Source organism: Seriola dumerili, unplaced genomic scaffold, assembly GCF_002260705.1.
Source record: "Seriola dumerili isolate Sdu_G_001 unplaced genomic scaffold, Sdu_1.0 BDQW01000533.1, whole genome shotgun sequence".
Taxonomy (NCBI): Eukaryota; Metazoa; Chordata; class Actinopteri; order Carangiformes; family Carangidae; genus Seriola; species Seriola dumerili.
Genome location: NW_019174788.1, coordinates 2,520,360 through 2,543,304, shown reverse-complemented (window position 1 = coordinate 2,543,304; position 22,945 = coordinate 2,520,360). Strand labels below are relative to the sequence as shown.

Sequence of the window (22,945 nt, the reverse complement as noted above, 5' to 3'; positions counted from 1 at the left end):
GGTAACTGCTGGATCAGGGGCACCACTGAAGGACACAGCCAAAGTCACATTGCTGCCAGCTATTGCATTCACCCAAGTAGGACCAGCAGCAGAAACCACCAGTTCACAGCATACACCTGTCAGCATGGAGCCAAGTAATTAGTTTAGAGAGGAAACATTCATTCCTTCTTTCTCTGAATATGTGATGGCCTGTCAGTCATAGGGACACATTTCAAAACAGTCAAATGCAGTCAATACTGATATAAAGCAATTTTATACGTGTATTCCTTTTTAAATAAGCACAAATGAATATAATTACTATGGTTCAACGTGAGTCCTCGACAAAGCACAGCAAGGAAGCAACACGTTTAAAAACTCACACCTGGAAATTAGTTTTAATCTTACCTTGAAAAGAAAAGCTAAGTAAAATGCCCAGAAAAACGGGTCTTAATCTCCCAAATCCATCCAACCACGTCATTTCAGTTAAACAGGACGGAAGCCGAGCAGCTATCAATTTCAAAAATACCACAGAACCCTGTAACAAAGTAGAGTCGTCTGATTTTTAAGTTATATTTCCAACACAAAAAAAACCACTGGTGAAGAAATGTCCCTGGTGTCTTGGACAGCAGTGACTGAGCCACCTGTGTGTGTTCGCTCTCGAGCTGGAGCTGACATCACGGCGCGTGAATAGCTCACCTGTGCCGAGTCAAAAGACTTGATTGTGCAGGTGAGGCCACGCCCCCGCCCCCTTAGCAAAAGGAGTCAGCTTGACAACTAGTAAAGTGAGAAAGTGAAAAGACCCTGATGCTGTTGTACCACCACCACTGTGTAGCAAAAATGAATGCAGTCAAATATAAAAGCCCTGCACTACTCTTACCTTTGTGTAGAGACCTCGAATGTTTAATTAAATAAAAATAAAAAAGAAATTCGATAATAAATAATCATGTGGATAAATACAAGTATAATAAATGGCCATGACATTGTGAAATAATCCAGCAAATGTTTAACACTAACTCACTAACACGCTCATTTTTTACGAAAAGTAATTTCATCCTGCTTCTTGTTACAGTAACAGTTTATTTCACGGTGTCATTTTTCCAAAAGACCGTTAAATGTCATAAATGAAACAAACTGGGAAGAGGCTGTTGCTTTGGTCTGAAAGAGCCTATTACGTTTTTGAAACAAGAATTACTAGAATGAAATTACCTGAATGACCTGAAATAAATTCTACTGGATTGTGAATTGGATTAAGTTATTTCACAATTTCATGGTTTTTAATGTTGAATACCACAATTTGTTACACATTTATTTATAGGTGTTAAGAATACTACTACTGGTAAAAATCTGAGTGTTGAGATGACATGATTTTTGTGGACAATAAATAGTGAGTTTACTAATCAGTGCCAATCCTCATAAGCATCCATCCAGCGTAGCAACTGCTAACTCCAAACAAAAAGAAAGACCAAAAGAACAGTCACATGTGTACCATGTTTAGATATGAAAAAGACTGGCTTCTTTATTGTCATGGTTATGTTCTGTACAATCCACTGAGAACTGAGGCGCTTATGGTAAAATTCAGATTTATGGTTATCCTCCCTTGCTCATACTGAGAGACACCGTCTAGGCAGAGCACTGAAACCCAGTGAGACTTTACATTACAAACTATACAGACTACCAGTAGACATGATGCTAATCTTGGCGGATATAATCATCTCAACAGGTTTGGGTCCATATCTACATATATCATTTACAAAAACTGCCCCTCTTAACATGTGAGACAACAGATGTACAAAATTAAACAGCTGAGTCAAGTGTACTGTACAGTGTACAGTGCAATACAAACAGCAGCATGAGTGAAGTTTCTGGGTTTAATTTATTGCATAAAGGCTACTTGTCTAAAGTTATCAGAATAGCTTATGATAGAGGAATCATCCATGTAAATTAGGATGCACATAAAAGACAAGAAGATCCTTTTGGAGTTGTCTGGGTCTGCTGCAGGACAGTGTTTCTCAGTATTCCTCCTCTCCTGTAACTACCTCCCTGCATATCCTCAGGAGTCACAGTCTTCAACAAAGGGATTAGGCCGATACATGAGCTAGTCCTCTGGGTAAGCTTATGTAATGCAGTCCAGTTGTTCTTTGAAGAGTCCTGCAAAGAGAGCAGAGAATGTAGATATGTAATTCAAGACAAGAGCTGCAATTAAAATCTTTAATTAGGTTTGCTTCTGTAAGCGCAAAACACATAATACTCTTTGTTAGAGCAATTAATTAGGTTTTTTTTTGCCATGAGGAGACGCTGATATAAAAAGGATATTAATATTCCAAGAAAACAATTCTATCATTCATCACATGAGGTAACTTTTCTGCATACACAAGCTTGTATCAAGTAATAATCAAAAGGTAGGTTTATCAAGAATATTTAATTTTTGGTATAGAGTATTCCCACTGCTTTCTTTCCCAGAAAATATGAAAATAAAACTTGGCCTGTTACCTAGTCAAAAATATGTAAATGTTACAAATACTTCTTGTTATAATATATAAAAAGGATTTTCATCCCTAAGCAAGTAATGAAACTTACAGGTTGTTACTTCAGATTCTTAAGAAGAAACTGAACTATTGATAAAGAGCCAGTATATCATCTAATGTCACCATCTTACATTAGAGTGGTTAGTTGATTAGTCAATAGATCGAAATTTAATCTGCAACCATTTTGATAATGGGACAACCATTAACAGCCTCATTTTTGAGTCTGACTGGAAACCTTTGTCTCTCACACTCATTTCCTGTTATCTCTCTACTGGCCTTATCTAAAACAAGCTTAATAAAGGCTTGAAAAATTATGAATTATTTTGATAATCAGTTAACTGTGTCAGTCAATTTAAGCAAAAATCACCAGAAATTCTCTGGTTCCAGCTTCTGGGATTTGAGGATTTGCTTTTCTGATTTAAGTCATTATAAACTGACATCTATGGGTTTTGGAATATTGATTGGATGAAGAGATCAGCGTTTTTCACTTTTTCCCAGAGAATTTATTAAACTATCAAATAAATAATCAACAGATTAGTTGTTCATGGAAACATTTGTTGATTGTAGCCATAGCTAGCATAATGAAGTATATTGTTACAAATCATTGCAAATTGTTTACACTTACTGAAAATATGAATTGATATTAATTAGTAATGAAAATCCAGTTCAAGTCAGACTATACACTGGTATTTACAGTGACACTCACCCTTCTGGTCGGCTCGGTGCTCCCCTGCTTACACTCCTAGTGTCTCTATATCCGCCCTGCCTCCTTCAGCTTGCCCACCAGGTCGTCCACCGTCTCCACCTTCATCCCAGCCTGCCTCTGCGGGGGCTCGTCCACTCTCAACACCTCCAACCGTGATGTGAGTTCCACTCCTAAATCTGCAGGCTTCACGTTAGCAATCTTCTTCTTCTTGGCTTTCTGGAAGGAAGGAAACACAGAGAGAAGGGCAATGTACATATTCTGTAATACTTAAAAATATCTTAACTGAGGAGTCTGTGTTTGCAAGACTTTGTTTTTAAAAAAAAAAGTACTTGTCATTTCAACAATTATGAATGCAGTGAATGCTGTATCGAATCTAAATTATTTCTGGATTTATTGAACCTTTAACAGTTTATTTTTCTGTACACAAATCCAAGTTGTATTCCTGGCAACCAAAGTATGATTTTCATGCCTTTTTTTGCCTCTTGTGTTTCCTCCTTGCAACCTACCATGATATTAGGCAGAGTGGCATATCTGGGGGTGTTGAGTCGAAGGTCTGCAGTCACCACTGCCGGTGTGTTGATCTTAATAGTTTCCAGGCCACCGTCAATTTCTCTCACCACTTTAAGTTTGTCTCCATCCATTGACACCTCTGATGCAAAAGTGCCCTGAAATATGAGGATACAGCAGTGATTCATAAAACTGTACAACTATTGTTTAACCAGGGGAGGGGGAACATTGTCTTAAATCATTTCTAACCCTGCTACATAAAGAGTAAGCAAGATTGATGTGAGTTTACTTGAGGTCATGAGGTAGTCATTGTGCCCCATCTGCTGGCTTGCCTGTGTAACTACAGTTTATATTGTGAATAATCCAAGATAAATGTGTCTTTAAAATGAACTGCTCGCAATAAAAAAATAACACTAGTCATAAATTGTGATAAATAATTATATGAAAATGGCACAACACACATGAAATGTTGGTAACTTTGGAAATGGGCTGGTTAAAATGTTTGGATTTAAACTGCATCTGTGCATCAGACTGCTCAGTCTGTATGTATACACCATGTCAAAGTGCTCTATCTACTGGTCAGCCAGTGGAACCTCAGCTGTCCAAGTAGCCTTTAACCTGCTTTGCTGATCTGTACAGGTTCACTGTAGCTCTTACTGACTCAAACTAGTATCCACTAACCTTGATAAGGCAGTGTGGACAGTGTCATAGCCTGATATCAGCACAACTAGGTCACACATGTGACACTTGTGATAACCAACAGAAGAAAATAGCAGCTGACTTACTCTAACTTAAAGTATTCACTCAGATCAATCTAGGTCAAAACAGACTTATTTTTGGGACAAGATGACTTGGTCCTATTTCACATGACTTATTCAAAGACTGCATTAAAGTTAGAACTCACCTGAGGCCAGTCCAGTAAGGCTGCTGTCATCTGACCAGTCTGATTGCAGTCATCATCGATGGCCTATGAAAGCAGCACAAGTCATTAAATGAAGGTAACAGCAGTTCAAGACGTGTGTTAATCAGAGTATGAGAGCAGAAATGTTATGAGATTCTAAATGAGGATATTGAGTGAAATTAATCCTGATCTTTAACCTGTTTGCCAAGGATGATGAGTTGTGCGTCCTCCTTCTTAGCCAAAGCAGCCATGATCTTGGAGACCTGGAGGGGTCCCAAGGTGTCATAGTCTTTCCCAGTAACTTCCACATGAATGCCACGGTCTGCCCCCATGGCAAGGGCGGTGCGGATGGTCTCCTGAGTGAGGGGGAAATATGGGTCAAAGAACTTGTCTTTGAGGGAGGGGGGTTAGAATAATTGGATGGTGCTGCTCCCCATTTACAACCAAACCCAAAAGGACAAAAACACAAACATTACATATATCTCAGAATCAGTAAGTGTAATAATAACTGCTTTGTCAGTGTATAATATTGCCTTTATCATGTCGACTTGCTTCTGAAATTTGCCCTGATGAATTACAGTATGAATAATTTATCATTCTGGACATGAAATCCTGATTATATGTCACTGTATGTATACGTGTATACATGGGATTAAAACAATGTATTTCAATGAAAAGTGTATAATAAGTACTACGGCATATAATGACAATGTAAGTATATAATTTTATCTGCAATACACACTAATGACACATTAAATAAGCAAAGTAATTTAACACAATTCTACTAAAAGGTAATGCTAAAGCCTAGCAAAGAACTATACAAGATCCAAACCACTAGAAACACACCTTCCAAAACTATGCAACCTATCACACCACAGTGCATTTCTCCAGGATATTAACAAGGCAGGGGGTGCAGAGTCTGGCCCCATCTCACCCACCTGTGCTTGCTGTGGCCCGCAGCTGACAGCCACAACCTCCTTTATAAGCTTCTTCTCCTTCAGTTTGACCGCCTCCTCTACAGCGATCTCACAGAAGGGGTTCATTGAGTGCTTAACACCATCCGTCACCACGCCACTGTTGTCAGGCTTCACACGAATCTGAGGAGGAGCAAGACAGCGGGACAGAGTCACTACAGCGGTGACAGCTGTGGGTGTGCCAGCTGACAATCAATTCAGGCAGTCTGGATTCTAGGGCAAACTGTCGGACACAATGACTGAAACTCACACAGAAACTGTGCCACCACAGTATGTAGAGGTGAAAAGGGTGAGACATTTTGATGCACGTTTAAAACAGGAGCCCTGTAGCTGTCTTCATTTTTGGAAAAGCTGTCATCTCTACTTTTATTGCTCTGCATTGCTTTGTCACCAGATAATGATCGAGAGTAACTTCCCTTAAGAATATAAAGCATGTAGTGTCCATGGTTTTCATTCAAAAACCATGGGCACTGAAGAGCTGCTATAACAGGAACCTGGCTGCAGGGATTCGATCCCACATAGTCACAAGGGTAGTTGTGAAGTCTGGTGCTGGCATTGGGCGATAAGGCCTGGCTCACAGCTCATGTTCCAATTTGACCTGGCTTTGTGCACGGGATATTGTCAGGCTGAAACAAAAGGGATCTTCCCCAAACTGTTGCCTCAACTTTGGAAGTATATCGTCTGTCTACTGGAGTTGTATGTAACTTTAAGAAAATCTATGAAAGACAGCGCCAGACTAAATGTACACAAAAGTATGTATACAAGGATGCCCATATACTTCTGGCCAAATATAGCATGTGTATCATATACTTTTTCATATACAAAATACTAATACTATAAGTTACTAACTTATATAACTTATAATAAGTTTAAAATATTTATTCTTGCAATATTTGATCCAGGTGTGAAGCATGATGCTAAGAATGTAATGGAACTCATCATGACCTATCACTACAAATGACTTGACTTAATGACTAAACATTGACTTTACACTGATTTTGATTTTTAAGACACAATCTGACATGGCAGCATATATTACAAGCAAAAATTAACATTTTCAAAATAACAGAAAATTCAAACAAAAAGTACTTTTCCTGACTCATAATATTTTTATCATCTTTCAAAAGGTATACAGTGTCAGTATTGAGCAGTGACACTGTACAGATCCTGCTGAGGGCAGCTGAAGCAGGAGTGTTCTTGCTGTTACATGAAACAGCTGCAAACACATTATGATTATGGTGTCTCATATCATCTCCAGGAGCCATAAAAGTGAAAGAAGTACTTTGAGATAACAGTAATTGTGTGTCTACACCGTTCACAACTGTCTCACAGAGCAATTTAAGATGGGGGAAAAACTCCTAAGCTGATTCTTAGGAGGACTTACCTATGATTCAGTCTATCATTAGGTTACACAACTTGTAAACATCCGCAGCAGGAAGTCACACACTGCAGTGTTGCCAACTACAATCCCAATTATTCATCATGCTACATCCCGTAAATGAGTTTACCTGCAGATTGACAGGTTATCTGTCAAATATGTGAACAGTCAGTGGTGTGGCTTAGCCCCTGTGCCACAGTCAACTGACGTTAGCACGCTAACATAAGCTAGTAGAACGAAGAAAGTCAAATGAGTGAGCACAGGAAAAAAACATTTTAAAGTGTAAATAAGACAGTCGAAACAGTAGAAGCACATTACCTTGACTGCGTAGTCAATGACACGCTTAACTCCAACGAGAACACGACCAGACATTGTGGATAAAACGTTTAACTATGCTGTAGGAGACGTAACACTGTCACCGCAATGAACCTTCACCCAAGGAGGAGAGGACGGAATTTTTTTACGGTGACACCAGGGGGAGGGAGCTGAGGGGACCGCCTACCGTATCAACCAATGAGAGGCTGCCAATAAACAACTCTCCCTTCTCAATTGGCCGAGATACGATTGAATTCGTTGTTAAATTCAACACAAAGTAGGTCGATGCCGCTGTTTCAGTCAAGTGAGTGAATAATAGCTAAAAACCTGTTTAGTGTTGTTAATAATGAGCGTGTAATCTCTCTTGATGTACGATATCGATTGTCTTATTGCTCAAAGTGCTTAAAATGTGCGAATTAATGCAAATTACCTGTGAATAATGTGGTGCTTCACACAGCTGTGTCGTGAACAAAACCCGAAGAAGAAAGGTTCCGCTTTATGTGGGGCAAAGTTCACACTAATGCAGTCTAATACAACAGTCTTTCAATAAATCCTAACCTCATGAATATTATAATGGTCTGTTTTTATTGAAACAGTTTTAGAGACATCTTGATTCAGCTATATGATAATTCTGGAGGATGTAGTTTGTGGTACTGTTGACCTGCATTGCATTTAACAGAGCGGTGTTTATTTTTACCCTTATTGATATAAATAGCGTGGAAAAATAATAGAAACGGATGTCCATGCAATGCGATACAATTCAACAGCACCATAAACTGTAGCCTCCAAAATGACCATAAAGTTGAATCAACACATCTTTGAAACAGTTTCAATAAAACCTGAACATTATAACCTTCTTGAAGGTAGGTTTTGTTGCAGGACTGTTTTTTAGACTGCATTAGTTTTATCTATGTGTACCTAATAAACTGCCAACTGAGTCTAGTGTGGGTCAAGTCACTTTAGCTTTAAATGACACATTTCCAAGTTACACATAAGCATGACTTAGTGACCTGTGATGACAGTTTAAGATTTTGACATTTATCTTTTAATTATGTCTGGCTATTCCTTGGAGAACAAGTCTCTAATATCAAAGATGTATCAAAGCTGTAGTTTAGGTGCTATTAAAATATACTGCATTGTATACTGAGAGGTATTTCCAAAAGTCTACCCTCACTGACATAAACAGGATGCACAAAATATTAGAAACATCCATTACAGAATTCAGCGATGTCAGACTATTATGTCAAACTACAGCATCCTAAATGACCATAATCTTAAATAACTTGCCAGGTTTCACTGCCTCTCAGCACTTTCAACAAAAACTGACGATTTATTGTCGCTGTTGTATTAGACTGCATTAGTTTGATGTACCTGATAAACTGGCAAGTGAGTGCATGTTATGGGCCATGGCAGAATACCTTAAACCTGAACACTCAGCAAAAGTATGAGCACAGCACTTTACACACACTTTTCCATGTGAGTTACTGGACGTATTGACTTTCCTTGCTTAAATAAACTTAATAACTTTTCAATAAAAACAAAATTACAAACTGATTGACAATGTAAGAGTGATTAAAATTGAAATGAATAATAATATGGGGCACGTTTCAAACAGTTACAAAGTGCCTCACTGTAAAAAAAAAAAAAGAAAAAAATAGAATAAAAGTAATAAACCTAAAACATGAATCTAAAACAAGTACAGTCTAAATAATTAAAAGAATTACAAGAAATACCATTGGTTAAGAAAAGGTTATAAGATAACAGTGAGCTTTAAGAAGAGATTTAGAAGAGGACACGGAGTTTAACTGAAAAGAGACTACTTACTACATACTTTAATATTATTATTATTGATCCCCGGAGAATGAAGAATGAAGGCTGGTTGCAAAATGCAGTGTCTCCTACATCGGAATCCAAAGCTCGTTTTAATCTTTAGATCTTTCTTCTGGTTTCTGGTATCAAATAACTGGTATGTTCAGTCTCTGGGGATCAATAGTAATAATATTAAAGTATCATAAACGTTTCACTTGTTCAGTTCAGAGCCAGACCATTAAACGAGCCTTTACCTAATGCATCTAAAATTACCCATTAAAGATACTTTATACAGATGCATCCATTTACAGACAGTTATGTTGCTCCCAGGTCACAGACAGACGATTCAGTGTTGTTTTTTTTGTTTTTTGTTTTTTTTAATGGTCTGTTGTAACTGTTTTTGTCCTTTCCACTGTCCCTTCAGCTGACCATCATCGCAGATATGACATTAGCTGGCAATGTCTCATGATGTTGTGGTCAGAGTTTTCGTGTGGGAGAAACAGTTGCTCTGAACGTGATGACCGTGGTCACCGGTGAACTGCAAATCCTACAGCGCGTCAGCTGATCCGAGCGGAGTCACCTCGGATCACCCAGCGGCAGCAGCGGCCTCCATTTTAACTTCGACACCGAGCCATACCTCACGTGTCCTGGGCTGTCTCTCTCACATGACCCGAGTGTTTGTTCCCGTGATCAGCACTTCCATCTCCGTCTGTGACACCGAATATCACTTTTATTGTAACCCTGATGGATATGCTTGAACAGAGTCTGGACACCGCAAGGTAACCGAGAGTCGGTCAAAATGGCTAACTGAGACAAGCTAGCTACAACATGCTATTTCGGATAGCTAGTTTACGGCGCTAAACAAGGCCTGACCTAAAAAAACTGTTGTCAAAACGATTTCAATGTAAAGACTGTACTTACGTTAGCAAGAGAGGTGGGAGACTTTGCTAGCGAGATACTCGACTAGTCGTATCCTAGACGACAAACGTCAAGTTTTAAAAAACATGATCATAATTAGCTTATAGCAGTATAACAGCTAAGTTAGCCTCAGCTAGCTATTAAAACAAAACTCAGTTGTCAGCCACTGTAGGTAACAGTAGCAATGTTGTGTTTTACTTTGCGATTTTTCTGTTGGTTGACTGACTTCTTGCACGATTTTTGCATCACGAAAGGCGAAGTTTAGGGTAACTAATTTATTAATTAATTTTATCCCCAAGAAGGTAAGCTGGTTGCGTTGTTTTTTTGTTTTTTTAAAACTACTTATCTGTGTATTTGGTTTGCAGCCAAGACAAACAAGAAGAAGAAGTTGTCCAAGTATCTGAAGGTGAGAAGTTATGTACCAAACCGTCATTGACAACATTTGAAACCTGCACAGCAGTGATGTGTATAGGTTGTTTAATAGCCCAAGGCATACAATGATCGTTACAACATAATTATGAACTGTCTCATTTGGTAAATAAGACGTGTAGCAAAATCGCATGTATTTCATTATCTTGTTAAACATGCAGTGGCAATACTGTTTTTATGCAGCTGAACACAGGGCTTGGTAGCTGTCTTTATTAGTTTTCCATTCTCACAACTGGCTTTTGTCTTCTTTGCTGCCTCAGACGGAACAGGAGAAGAGCAGACAGCTGTGACAATAGCCAGTGTTCAGCAGGCTGCAGCATTTGGTGACCATAACATACAATATCAGTTCCGCACTGAGGGTGGGCAGGTAAGTAACTAACGGATGGGATAGTGACACTACATTTGATTGTTCTGTTTTACAGCCCATTTCAGAAAGACACTCAGTGCGTTTAATGTCATATGGGCCTAGAGTTTTAGGGTAAGATTGCATCCTTTCAGTGCTCATAACACAAAAAAGTACTTTAGACGTCATGTTGAATAAATGTCCAAGGGGTGTTTGTGCAGAGACATAATTAGCTTCTGATAGAGCGTCACATTACATATTGATAAATGTAGTTGAAAGGATTTAGCCACTTAGCATAGTGCATCAAGACAGTGGAAGATCAAATGATTGTCAGTAAACAACATTTTGTACCACGTGTATGTATTCATTATTTAGAGCACTCATTGTGATTTAAGCGTTGTCATTCTGATTGTTTTGGTGTAAGTGCTGTCGCCTCATGGTGAGAAAACCTGAGTTCCTCCCATGAATAGTTTTGTCTGTCTGTGTAAGTTTGCGTTTTCTTACACTATTGTGTGTTTTCGTCGGGTGCGTCAAATCCCTCCCCTGTTCCAAAGACAAGTCAGGAGGATGGCAAGCTTTTAATTGCCTGAAGGTCTGAATGTGTGCTTTCCTTTTTCTAGTCCCATGATTGACTGGTGACCTTTGTCAAAAGTGTCTCCTTGCTGTCCACTAATATGGTGGTATTCACAGCATCGGTGGTCAGTGATGCAAATAAGTAAACTGGAAAAAGTAGTGTGAAATACAAGTTGGTTTATCCTTATATGGATGATTTACATTGGAGGGAATTAAGTCAATGATCCATGCGGCTCATTTGACAGCGATCATGTGATTCCAGTCTGGTCTAGGATTGGCATGTGGCTGCTGTCACATGTCAGTCAGGTGGAGAGTCACATGACGGAGGGATACAAATACTGATTCTTGGAACTAACAAGCTCATTTTCTAGACTTGTTTTTAAAATTGAATCAGGCACATTCTGATGCATAGGCGTATTGTGTGGGATGGTGAGAGCAGTGCAGTACTGAGTTTGGGAATATAGTGTCAGATACTTGGCTCAGCTGAACTGAAGCAGTAGATATGATAAACAAATCTGCAAGTCAGGTAAGATTGTTTTGATTTGTGCATGGTAAACCCACCATAGGGACTGTAAAAAAAAATTACATAAAACAACTGGTGTTGATTTTGTTTGTTTGTTCCCTCATTCTCTGTTTTACCCGTGTCTCATCCCACCCTGCAGGTGACGTATCGAGTTGTTCAGGTGACCGATCAGCACCTCGAGGGAAGAGATGATGGGGGTGGAGCAGTGAGCGTTGTGTCAACAGCTGCCTTCACTGGGGCTCCTCAGGCCGTTGCTCAGGTACCTCAATCTTCCCCTAGAACTCACGGGTAACACGGACTGTTTTTAAAGACTAACTGTATTCTTTATCCATGTCTCAAAGGATAAGACTTGCTATTTCAGTGTTATTATTTCCAACATTCGCTAGGAAAAGACTAAAACCAACAATGAATTTCTCCTAATAACAAGTTGTGTTTCTGCAGGCACAGTGTGATGTCACTGATGCCACACAACTCCAGTGTTTTACAAGCATTTCTAAAAATATCTGAAAGAGACATCCAGTTTCCTTTGTTTTGATTAAAGTTTCAAGTGTAGGTAACTCCTCTGAGCTCGTAAAACTAGCATAGTGGTGTAAAGAAGCATGTGCCTGCATCTGCCCGAAGCAGAGTGACTCACAGAGACTAAAGATGCCTTTGCAGAGTTAAATATTTAATGCACAACAGTTCCAGCCAGATTTAGAACATGTTTTTAGTCAAAAACATGTACTTTTCCTCGGAAGAACAGAACAAATTTGTTTTCATTTTGTAGTGCACTCATGGCTTTACCGGACTTGTTGTTATCTCTGCTAACAAGATCACTGCTACTTTTTCCCCCTCTCCCTTTATCCCAGCTGTCAAACCACACTGTGTCTTTCTTGGGGGTCTAGGGGGGATACCGGAATTGAGTCTGACAGAGACTGAGGTGTGCGTTTACCTGCTGTGACTGCTCCATTGCTACTTGTTCAAGCTCTCCTCTGTCTCTGTCTTATCTGTCACAGGCTGTGATCCAAAACCCTTTCAGTAATGGAGGAAGCCCAGCAGGAGAGGCGGTGGGAGGGGAGACGCGCTTCGCTTACTTCCCCGCAACTGCGGTGAGCGATGGGACTGTGTCTGTGCAGGCCGCCACGGACCCCACACTCACACAGGCAGGGGGTGAGTCAGTTCTAACACTTAATTTGGGTTGAAGCTCACCACAGTGCTACGGGGCTAATTTAGACATTATTTTCAGTGACAAACTGAGCAACAGTCCTTTTTTCAGTAGTTGTAAATGGACCGTGATCCCCACAGCTTTGGCTGATGTGAAAGAAAGAAGGACGCTGTAGATTGTCAGTTATATTGCTCTTTCACGCTGACACTGTAATTGAAACATGATTTGTGATACAGGTGGACACAGAATGTCCCCCAACAGTGCATCAGTATTTTTGTTTGTTGAAAGATATTTAGATGCTGCTTAATACGGCTTTAAATAATTAAAGATTTTCTGTCATATGCACTCAGCAGGATATTTTGTTCAATGTCAGATTCCTTGCTCAGTAATATGTCAGAAACAGTTTGAAATATGCTTCCTCTAACAGTAACAGTCTTTGTAAATGTTATCTGAAATGAAATTAGTTGCGCTGATCATATTTACTGTCTCCACGTCACATGTCCACCCGCTCTTCTCTTCCTCTTTACTGCCATATGTTGTTATCTGGAGAACATCACTAGCTGCAGGTTGCTGTCCTCTGCTTTCCATGAGGGGGGGTCAGGGCTTTGTTGACCTGGAGAAAAAGATGTAGCCTTTTGGTTCGGTTATACACGATCAGCATCTGCTTGTTCTGTATTATTCAGCCAGATCTAGATCTAGCAGACACAGTGTTGCTGATGGCAGGCGCTTGAAGTGGTGCATTGTGATTATTTTCTGAAGGTTTTAGAGGAGCAGAACACTGCAGGTTTCTTCAGGTTTTATGAGGGAGAGTGCAGTGCCTGGACAGGAGTTATGGAAGGAACTTTTAATTCATAATCCAGAGTTTCTGTGCTTCTTGCTGCCTTGTTGGCCCTGAGGTCTGAAAAGGGATGAAAGTGGGATCCAACAGAATAAATAATGTAGGTGTATGAGATACACCCAGAATAACGCAGCGCTGACCACAAAACAAAGCATACAATAGCTTACAATAAGTAACAAACTTTTTTTTTTTTCCCTCATGTGTTTGTGGCGGTACTGTTACACAAAAATCAGCCACGTACCAGCACATGACACCGTAACATTTCATAGTAATAAACCATCTATCCTGCCTGTTAGTTATTAAGCTCATTTTTGCCTTTTTAAAAAAAATAAATAAACCAGGCTTGTAAACCAACAACATCTTTCCCAGCTAGACATTGCAGTTTAGTCATATTCCAGAAAATACCAAATGTACAGGCATGATCAAGGGTTATACAAGGTCATTGTGTTTCCCCAAACTATTAGATTCATGGTGAGTTCCCCTTTAGCATTTTTTTAATGTATTCTATCATTTACTGATTACTTACTTTGCTTGTCAGGCTAACGCAGCGCATCCACACACCCTGCTTGTCTCCCTCACTGAGCTTTGTGTGTCTACTTGAATCACATGACACACACCCATAGCAGTCTGACACCCTTGAGGCCATATCAATTGACTGTTGAAGCAGTTTGATGTATGAAGTTAAGCGCTTGAGGTGTGTTGAGAATCTTAAAACATTAAGCTTGTGGCTTTACTCAGTGGGAAAATCTGCTGTAACAGGAGGTTGGAAAACTAGAGTGATTGCCCAACACTCTGCACTGACCTTGCTGGTTTCATTGGGGAAATGCAGTTTTATTTTTGTTTTGTTTTGTTGTGTTTTTCTCCTTCTGGGGGTTGTGAGTGGCTGCCTGGCGATGCCATGGAAGGGGAAGAAGACCATGAGGTTTCTCCGCTGTGGGTGACAGTTAAAGCCAGGGCCTCGCAGGAGGAAGTGGGCTGCTGTCCTTCTCGTCTCTGAGCCACGGGCAGTTTAAGCAGACATGACATACTGGCTGAGGAGTGCACTGTAGGGTGTAGGTGGGAGAGTCTTTTACAAGCTGCCTTCTCCTATGAGGTGAGGGATAGTGGAGGATAGTGCTGGAGGCTTTGACGATGAACCACATTCTGGACCCAGGGGTGGGAAGTGCTTGACCTTTCTATTTTATTTTATAGTATTTCTCACCAAAACATGCCAAAGAGTTGCTGATTGTGCGCAGGAGTCCCTCATCATAAGTTTTTTTTTTTTGTTTTTTTGAAAGGGGTTTTTGAAAAGGCTAGAGGCTTTTTTTCAACTGAATTACATCAAGATTTTGCCATGTTATCTTTTAATCACATTTTTGATTTTTAAAATAAACAACATATTAATTTTTGCTAATGACTCCCATGCCCTTCACAGCCACAGGTCAGTTTTACGTGATGATGACCCCACCTGACGTCATTCAGACAGGCACGCAACGAACCATCGCCCCGCGCACACAGCCCTTCCCTGCGTAAGTATCAGTCCTTCAAGGCTTTAGCCAATAATTGCAACAACAACACACATTTGACTTTGGCAGCCAGTTCAAGAACCCCCCCCCCTCCCCTCCCGACGACATTAAAATGAACATCAACACATAATGAGTGAACAAAGCATGCTGAATTCACACAAATCGAAATGCAGGAGCAGGATGGGGAAGTGGTGGAAGTTAAACTGCTGAGACATGGGTAGGGGTGTAATTTGTTGCAGTAGTGTAGGCGGAGAGAAAGAACTGTTTAAAAGGACAACCTAGATGTTTGATATAGTTTCATATGATGGATGTTGTATGGAAATGTGACTATAGAACAACCTCCACGCCTATCCTAACTACAGTGAGGCTGAATAACATGAAGTGCTGCTGTAGTTCTTCTTTTACTCCTGACTGTGTTTCTCCTGCGGGAGTCTTCCTCGTCTCTCGCCTCGTTCGCTGTGAAGGTTGATTTTTTTTAATATCATTCTGGTATCAAGGATCTTCATTTTAGCACACCCCAGTTGGCCTGCTTTTTCATTCTCCTCTGAAATCTTCTCAGATTGTTTCTCTCTAAAACTCACAACATGCATCATTATAATCATGCATCCAAACAGAATCCATGACAGACTCACTCCAACTGTTAGCCACATGCTGGTGATTGCTGTTATTAAGATAATCAGCAGGCTCACCTGAGCAAAGACAAACTGAGTTGTCATTTTAATTGCATCATACCAGCCTGGTTCTGGCCTGCTGCGGGTACTTATTCAGATAAAGAATTCCAGCATGGTTTATTTTATTTTCAGAGTGCACTTTTGTACCAACTGGCACATGGGTAATAGTGATAAGGGGTGCAGGATTCTTAAATGTCATCTGTGTTTTTTCCTCGCTTTGTAAAAGCTGAGGCACAGCCATGTGCTTGTTTGGTCACCCAAAATGAACACATGACCCATTATCAAATTGAGTTAGCGATAACCCAAGTGAATGGTCCCTCATTTTCTACCAGGCTTATATTTAAACTGTAGCTTGTGAAACTGTGGGGAACATATAAACTTACATTTACCTTCTCGTTGCACAAGCGGGAGACACAGCACACTATTAACAGGCTCTGCCTTTCATTTATTGTTTGTCCATTTGGGTATGCACGGTATACGGTTTGACAACAAGGATATTCACTGCTTCTGTGCTTCTGTGATTTTCAAGAACTTCTCAAAGATTTCTCAAAGATTTAAGCTCCTTTCTTGTGGGCAGCTTTACGGGGAGTTCTAGATCCGCCTTAAAACTGGCAGCAGCTCTGCCATTTTTGATGTTGCTTGATGTTCACAGCGTACAACAGACTGCTTTCCAGTCATGAGTAAAGAAAGCTTTGTTGCAGTGTATGTCTGCGTTGCTGTGTTGAAACATGAAGAGAATTGTTTTTTCATCTCTGAATGCCTTTCTGTAATATGTGTTTCTATTTATTTCCTCTGACATTAATTATTTATGATTTTTGAAACAAGCCTCTTGAGTTATATTTAGGTGTAATCTAATGAACAGTGACATTATCATTGACATGTGAGTAAAATGAATGAAAACCTCCCACCCTATCTGCCGTTCGCAGAGATGAAAACGAGCTGCTGCAACATGAAGGTTTAAACTGGTGAGGACAGTTTCCACATTTCTCCCACTCTTTTATTTATTTTTTTTTTCCTACAGCAAATGAACTAATCAAATTAGATCACAAGAAGAGAGAAGAAGCACACAAACCTCTGCCCACCTCTCCTCTCCGCCTCTCCCTTCCCATAAGTCCCCGGTGATTCTCCCTGCTCTTGATGTGTGAGACACAGATGTAGCGTTTCTTCATTGCTGACCTCGATCCATTGTTGTTAGTTGTGCTTGTGGCAAACGTCTTTTTCCATTAGGACTTAGAAATTAGGTCATTGTTCTCCATCTGGAAACAAATGGCTCGCTCCGCACTTTTATTTTAGTATCATTTACAAAGTGTCCTCTGTTGTAGTTTTGTTCTCATTTAGCCTAGTTTGGAGCAAGTTAGCGGTTTCACTATTTGGACAACATTTGACATTTGTAAAAACCTGAATCTTGGGACAAATTAAGCCCATGAAAACCATATGTTGTCAATATCAGCGTATCGCTTCTACATAGTTGTCAGCACATAAGCAGTTAATGCTCACTAAGGCTCATCTTTGTTCATATCATCCATTGACAGAATTTCAAGGCTGAGCTACAGTCCCTTGTATCTCAATGAACACTTTCCTGGCTCATTGTCCAGGCCCTGGCTTGGTGTAATACTGTAGCCAGGCAGGGAGAAGTGAAAATTGTATTTCTCTTTCAAAGATCAATATAAGACTTTACAATCTTAGTCTATGCTTCAAATTATATGGATAAAGTGCATCAGCTGTGGAATTGCACTCTGCTAATTTTCTGGATTCCTTTGGCAATAACTCTCAGGAGCACTTATTTGAGATGTGCCTCCATAAGTTGTGAAAGTAGGAAAAAAAAAAAAGACCTGTACATTTAGTTATTCCTACAGTCATCCACATTTTTTTTTTTTAATGCTCTGCCTAAGAGTACTGTTGGGCTGAATCCATAATACAGTTGAAATCCCATTAAGATGTCTTGAGATACAAGAGAGACTGCAGTTAGGTTTGCCTGCCTATCTCAGACGAAGCAGTCGAGTTGTGTTGATGGATCACAAATTCACTGCTGTAGAATAAAGATGTGTTGTGGAGGAAAGACAAGGAGCGAGAGTCACCTTACAGTTTATTAACTACATGTAACGAATAGGCAGACATGTCCACTAAACAATACTTGCATTAATTATCTTTCCCTTACGTGTCTCAGAACAAGATTTCCTATGGAAAAAGATATTTTTTCTGATCTGTTTCTGTTCTTTTGCCTGGTTGAGCATGGTTGGTGAGTTAAGTATATTCTGTTCTAATAGTGAGACAGAACCATGCGAGCCACCTGTGTGTTATTGGCCTGTTCAAGCCGTGGCGGGTGGTTGGATAAGTCTCCCTGTCACGTCTCAGGAACTTAATTAACAGAATACCTAAGGGAAGACACAGAGACAAGAGACAGTTGTGTCATTAGCCGTACACCCAGACTCCAATAGACAGCATCTGGTTTTCTACAGTGCTGTAATTTTACAGCATAATAAAGCAATGCGCTCCCTCCGGGCCACACCTGGGAAGAGGACAGCCAGCGAGAATAAGAAGGTTGGGTGGTTCTCAGGTTTCTAGTCAAAGCAGTCCAGCCCTGAATATACAGCCTCATATGGCTGCGTATCTCTCAGTGTTTCTACCAAAGGCATTACACAACTTCAGAGGCTCCTTTTTAAATAGCACATTGGTAGTGGCAAAGGGATGTGATCACAAAAGGCTTGAATGTAGAGATAACATTGAAGAACAGGTTTTAATAGGCACAAGATTAGGTGAATTTGGGGGGATTAGATTGAATTTGTATCTGATTGTATGGCAGGTAAAGATGTGAGATGTTGTAGTATTTGAAAAGTTGTTTTATTTCCCGTCTGTCTGCAGGAAAATGGATGGACCACGAACACCAAGAGATGAAAGGAGAAGAGCGCAACATAATGAAGGTGTGTGATAGCTATGATTGCGGCTTTTGATTTCATAAGACGGTGCAAAACACAATGCAGCGTTGTGCCTTAATACAGCAGGGTTTTTTTTTTTTTTGTTTTGTTTTTTTTTTGCTGAAAAAAAAAAAAAAAAAAAAAAACACCCAGCCCTGTCAAAATATTCTATTAAGAATAGATGACAGCATATGTTTTAGGACTGGCCACTAGAGGATACTGTTTAGCTGTCAAAGTCAGGAGGAACCTCCAATCACTGACATGACAACATCCTGGAAATGAAACCGCAGCTCTTCAAACCAAAATTACCTCTGATGTCTCATTATAAACGTGATAAATTAGGAAATTCTGCTTTTATTTATACCTGTTTTTTTTTTTTTTTTTATCTCTGTAATCTGTTCCTGTTTTATAACATTCCATCAGTTGAGAGGCGGCGAAGAGACAAGATCAACAACTGGATTGTCACCCTTTCCAAGATCATCCCAGACTGCAGTATGGACAGCACCAAGACCGGAGCGGTAAACAGTCTTTTCCTTGACTCCTAACTACTGCTGCCAACCTCGTAATGATGTTTCTGTTTTAAAATGTCACCTTTCCGACCGTGCGACAACATCTCCGTTCTTCTAGAGCAAAGGTGGCATCCTGTCCAAAGCTTGTGACTACATCCGTGAGCTGAGGCAAAGCAACCAGCGACTGCAGGAGAGTCTGAAGGAAGTGGAGAGGATACAAGTGGACAATGAGTTGTGCAGGCAGCAGGTATGAATACCAGTCTTTGCTGCGGCTTGCAAATGTAGCATCAAGTGAAGTTTCTGTGACTTCAATAATGGGTAAAGAAGGTCTATGAATGATAATGTCCAAATCTTCCTTTGAGGTGGTTGGGTGTGACAGATAAATAAACTTATACATAATAAGGCAGCCATCTTGGGCTGCGTATGTGGCTATGAAGATTGCCACTGCATTGAATTGATTAGTTTGCTTTGGAGTTTGCTTTGCTACATCCTTTCACTTAAACCTCAGACGCATGAAAACCACCAAGCCCCATATGCATCTTCATTTCTCCAAAACAAACCCCCTCGAGGTTTCAGCCCGTATAGCTGATCATCGCAGCCTGACAAAGAGGATCAAAGAGTTTGCACTCATATAATGAGAAGTGTTACCTGAAATCAGTGCTTTGAGAGACTGTGGGAATAATATACACAGGGGTTGTGTGAGAACTAACTGCATGCTAATGCACTCAAAGTATTGTGAGATCTTGCAGCTCTGAGCCCGCCACGTCTCCCCCATTGAATCCCAGGCCTGCAAGGCACTCGGCAATATATTCTTATTCTGATGCTCAAAGCTCAATATCCTTTCCTCAGTCCCTCAGCTGGGAGGCAGTGAATTTGGGATTCACTCGAGGGAAATGTAGTGGAGATGACATACCTCATCAAGATGTGATAATCCAGTTGGTTGTGGACAGCGGTGTCTTTAAAAAGGGCTGCACACACTACTCTTTAATCCCAGGGATTGCATAGCCCTGTGTGTACATTACACACAGCCGGCGCTCAGTCTTCAAACGAAAAAGTTTGGTTTGTAAACTTGGAGCTATATTTAGCTGTCACGGGGATGAGGATATTGATAATGAGATTTTTTTTTTTTTTTTTTTTTGTCCTTTGTTCTTAAGATTGAAGAGCTGAAGAATGAGAATGCTTTGCTCCGAGCGCAACTCCAGCAGCACGGCATCGAGATGGTTGGGGAGACGCCACCGCAGTGAAGGAGAGACGGAAAGAGCAGGGACGAGCACCACCACTCAAGACACACAACCGACATGGCGGAAGAGGCGGCGAGATGATGATGATGATGATGATGATGATGATGATGATGATGATGATGAGGAAAACAAGGACTTGTGAAGAATCACTTTCTTTTTAGTGAATGCATCCTTCCCTGGATTCCCAGGTCGCGAACCCTTCACTGGCCAATTGTGGCTGTACTTGACTGTTCCAATCATATTGAGATAACCACCCCGTTACAACTCAGTAGAAACGTGCTCCAAGAAAAGATGCCCACTCACCACCATCAGAGTGCTTCACTAGCACTAGCTATGAAAGACAACCTCTGCTGAACTCCTCCCTTGTTTTGTATTTATGTAGCCTCACTCATGGACTATGAAGTTTGTCATTTAACTTTGTTTCCTGTCAGTGTACCCCCCCCCCCACCCCCCCCCACACACACACACACACACACCTCCTCCCCCTCCTCCCCCTCCAATTATTAATTTTGACTTAGTCTATGCTTTTATTCTGTTTGTGTTTTTGAGTTGTGTATTAATATGTTGTTTTTAGCTGCTTTAATTTATTAGTCCGCTTGCTGACAGAAGCCTTGATGGAGACCAGTTACACTGAAGCTCATGCACCCCAGAGAAGCAGATTGAATTTTAAGTGAAAAGAAACATCAAAGTATGCAAAACATTATGATTCCGCAGACAGAAAATAATGCGACACACAGCCTATCTAGACCCAAAGACGAACAAGGAGCTGTGCTGGCCTTTGCTTTTGGGCTGATTTATGTAAATATCACTTTTCATTTTTTAATACAGATGTTACAGAATGTTAGAGCAGATTATGTCTGGGAGTAAACAATCAATAACTCATTAACTTCATGCTGGCCCTTTGTCATAGTAATTACCATGAAGTGTGTGCAATCTTGAAGCGTGATTTTGGAGAGAAAAAAAAAAAAAAAAAAAAAAAATAGTGGTATACTTGAATTGTTGGGCATTTGCTTAATCGGAAAAATAACTCAACAAAAAGTCACCAAAATAATTTGTAAAGATCCAACTGTTTTAAATGCTTTTCAATTACACACGGAAACATACAAGTGTGGAACACGCAGACGACTGACAAACCCAGCGCCTCGGATTGTGGACTGGAGAGGAGCGCAGAGCATATTCCAACTTTTGCCAAACGATATATATATATATATATATATATATATAGGTACTGTGGGTTTTATTTTCATCTTTTGTTCACGTGTGATTTACTTGTGTCTCAGTATGTGTAGGAATAATCCCCACATGTTTCATTTCAAGCTGTTTGCTCTATTTTGGTATTGCAACACTTCAAATGGAGCTCGACGCACAAGGGGGGGAAGAGGCACCCTGGAGAGCGGTACTCAAAGACTCTGCTCACTATGGAAAAGGAGTATACAGAAATTCTCTGTTGCACTTCTTAGTTGAGCACAACTCATTCTCCATGAAAAGATGGAATAGTTGGAAAGTGGGAAACTTGGAAGTGATCTCACATTTTTCCACCCGCTCAGGCGAACAATAAGTAAACTGTAATTGGCTGTACAAACAGCAGAAAGCCGATATTAACATTGCTGATGATTTTGTGAATGAATATCCATGATGTGTATTTGTTCCGCTTTGGGGCCGTGTGAGTGAAAGTGGAAGAGAGATATCAAGCTTCGGAGCCACTTACCAGAGCACGAGTGCTTCTCCTTGTATCAACAGCTCAGGATGCAACAAAGCAAAACCAACACTCAGACCCCTGGCAAAATCAGGCAGACTTATCACATTTTAATATCTCTTACCTCTGACTCTGTCAGTTAACAGCTTGCGCTTTGGAAGTGCTGTTCTGCTACTACTGCTAGATCCAAACCCGATACGGATAGTGCAAGTGTCTGATCTATCAAACAAGGCTCCTAGGCAAAGTTGAATGATAGATGTTTTGCAGTAGGATTTTTCTACACCTCAGTGAGAGGACAGCAGAGAATGTGAAGACATGAATAATGCTTTGGAAGGCTGATGTTCACAAATGAAAGGTCATTCGTGGCTAATCCTTTTTTTTTTTTTCTTTTTTTTTTTTTTCCTTTTTTTGGTTTTTTTTTTGAAAGGGCAAAAGAAAGAAAAAAAAAAAGACTCCTTTCCTCTCTGTAGCAGCCTCACTGTTCTCAGGTTAGACCGTAAGACATCTTTTCTAAGTAAAATGGTGGAAAATAAAACTTTCACTAGC

General features: G+C 40.2%; 2 protein-coding genes across 3 annotated transcripts; one reads left to right on the top strand and one right to left on the bottom strand.

Annotated features, from left to right (window-relative positions):
• Window positions 1–1,462: 1,462 nt before the first annotated feature.
• Window positions 1,463–7,417, bottom strand: etfb (electron transfer flavoprotein beta subunit). Its single transcript, XM_022764272.1, has 7 exons — window positions 7,289–7,417; window positions 5,557–5,715; window positions 4,816–4,974; window positions 4,622–4,684; window positions 3,717–3,875; window positions 3,211–3,426; window positions 1,463–2,127 (listed from the first exon to the last, which is right to left on the bottom strand). The coding sequence occupies exons 1-6, from the start codon at window positions 7,340–7,342 to the stop codon at window positions 3,256–3,258; spliced, it is 765 nt and encodes a 254-aa protein (XP_022619993.1). The 5' UTR covers window positions 7,343–7,417; the 3' UTR covers window positions 1,463–2,127; window positions 3,211–3,255.
• Window positions 7,418–9,383: 1,966 nt separating this feature from the next.
• Window positions 9,384–21,658, top strand: LOC111235811 (upstream stimulatory factor 2-like). 2 transcript variants are annotated; one of them, XM_022764369.1, is made up of 11 exons: window positions 9,386–9,873; window positions 10,378–10,418; window positions 10,702–10,808; window positions 12,020–12,139; window positions 12,876–13,029; window positions 15,277–15,370; window positions 16,965–17,003; window positions 18,901–18,959; window positions 19,377–19,471; window positions 19,581–19,709; window positions 20,617–21,658. In XM_022764369.1, exons 1-11 carry the CDS (start codon window positions 9,839–9,841, stop codon window positions 20,704–20,706), a joined length of 963 nt encoding a protein of 320 aa, XP_022620090.1. In that variant the 5' UTR covers window positions 9,386–9,838; the 3' UTR covers window positions 20,707–21,658. The 2 variants fall into 2 exon arrangements, with proteins under 2 accessions (XP_022620091.1, XP_022620090.1); XM_022764370.1 differs by lacking the exon at window positions 16,965–17,003 and having other exon boundaries at window positions 9,384–9,873.
• Window positions 21,659–22,945: the final 1,287 nt, after the last annotated feature.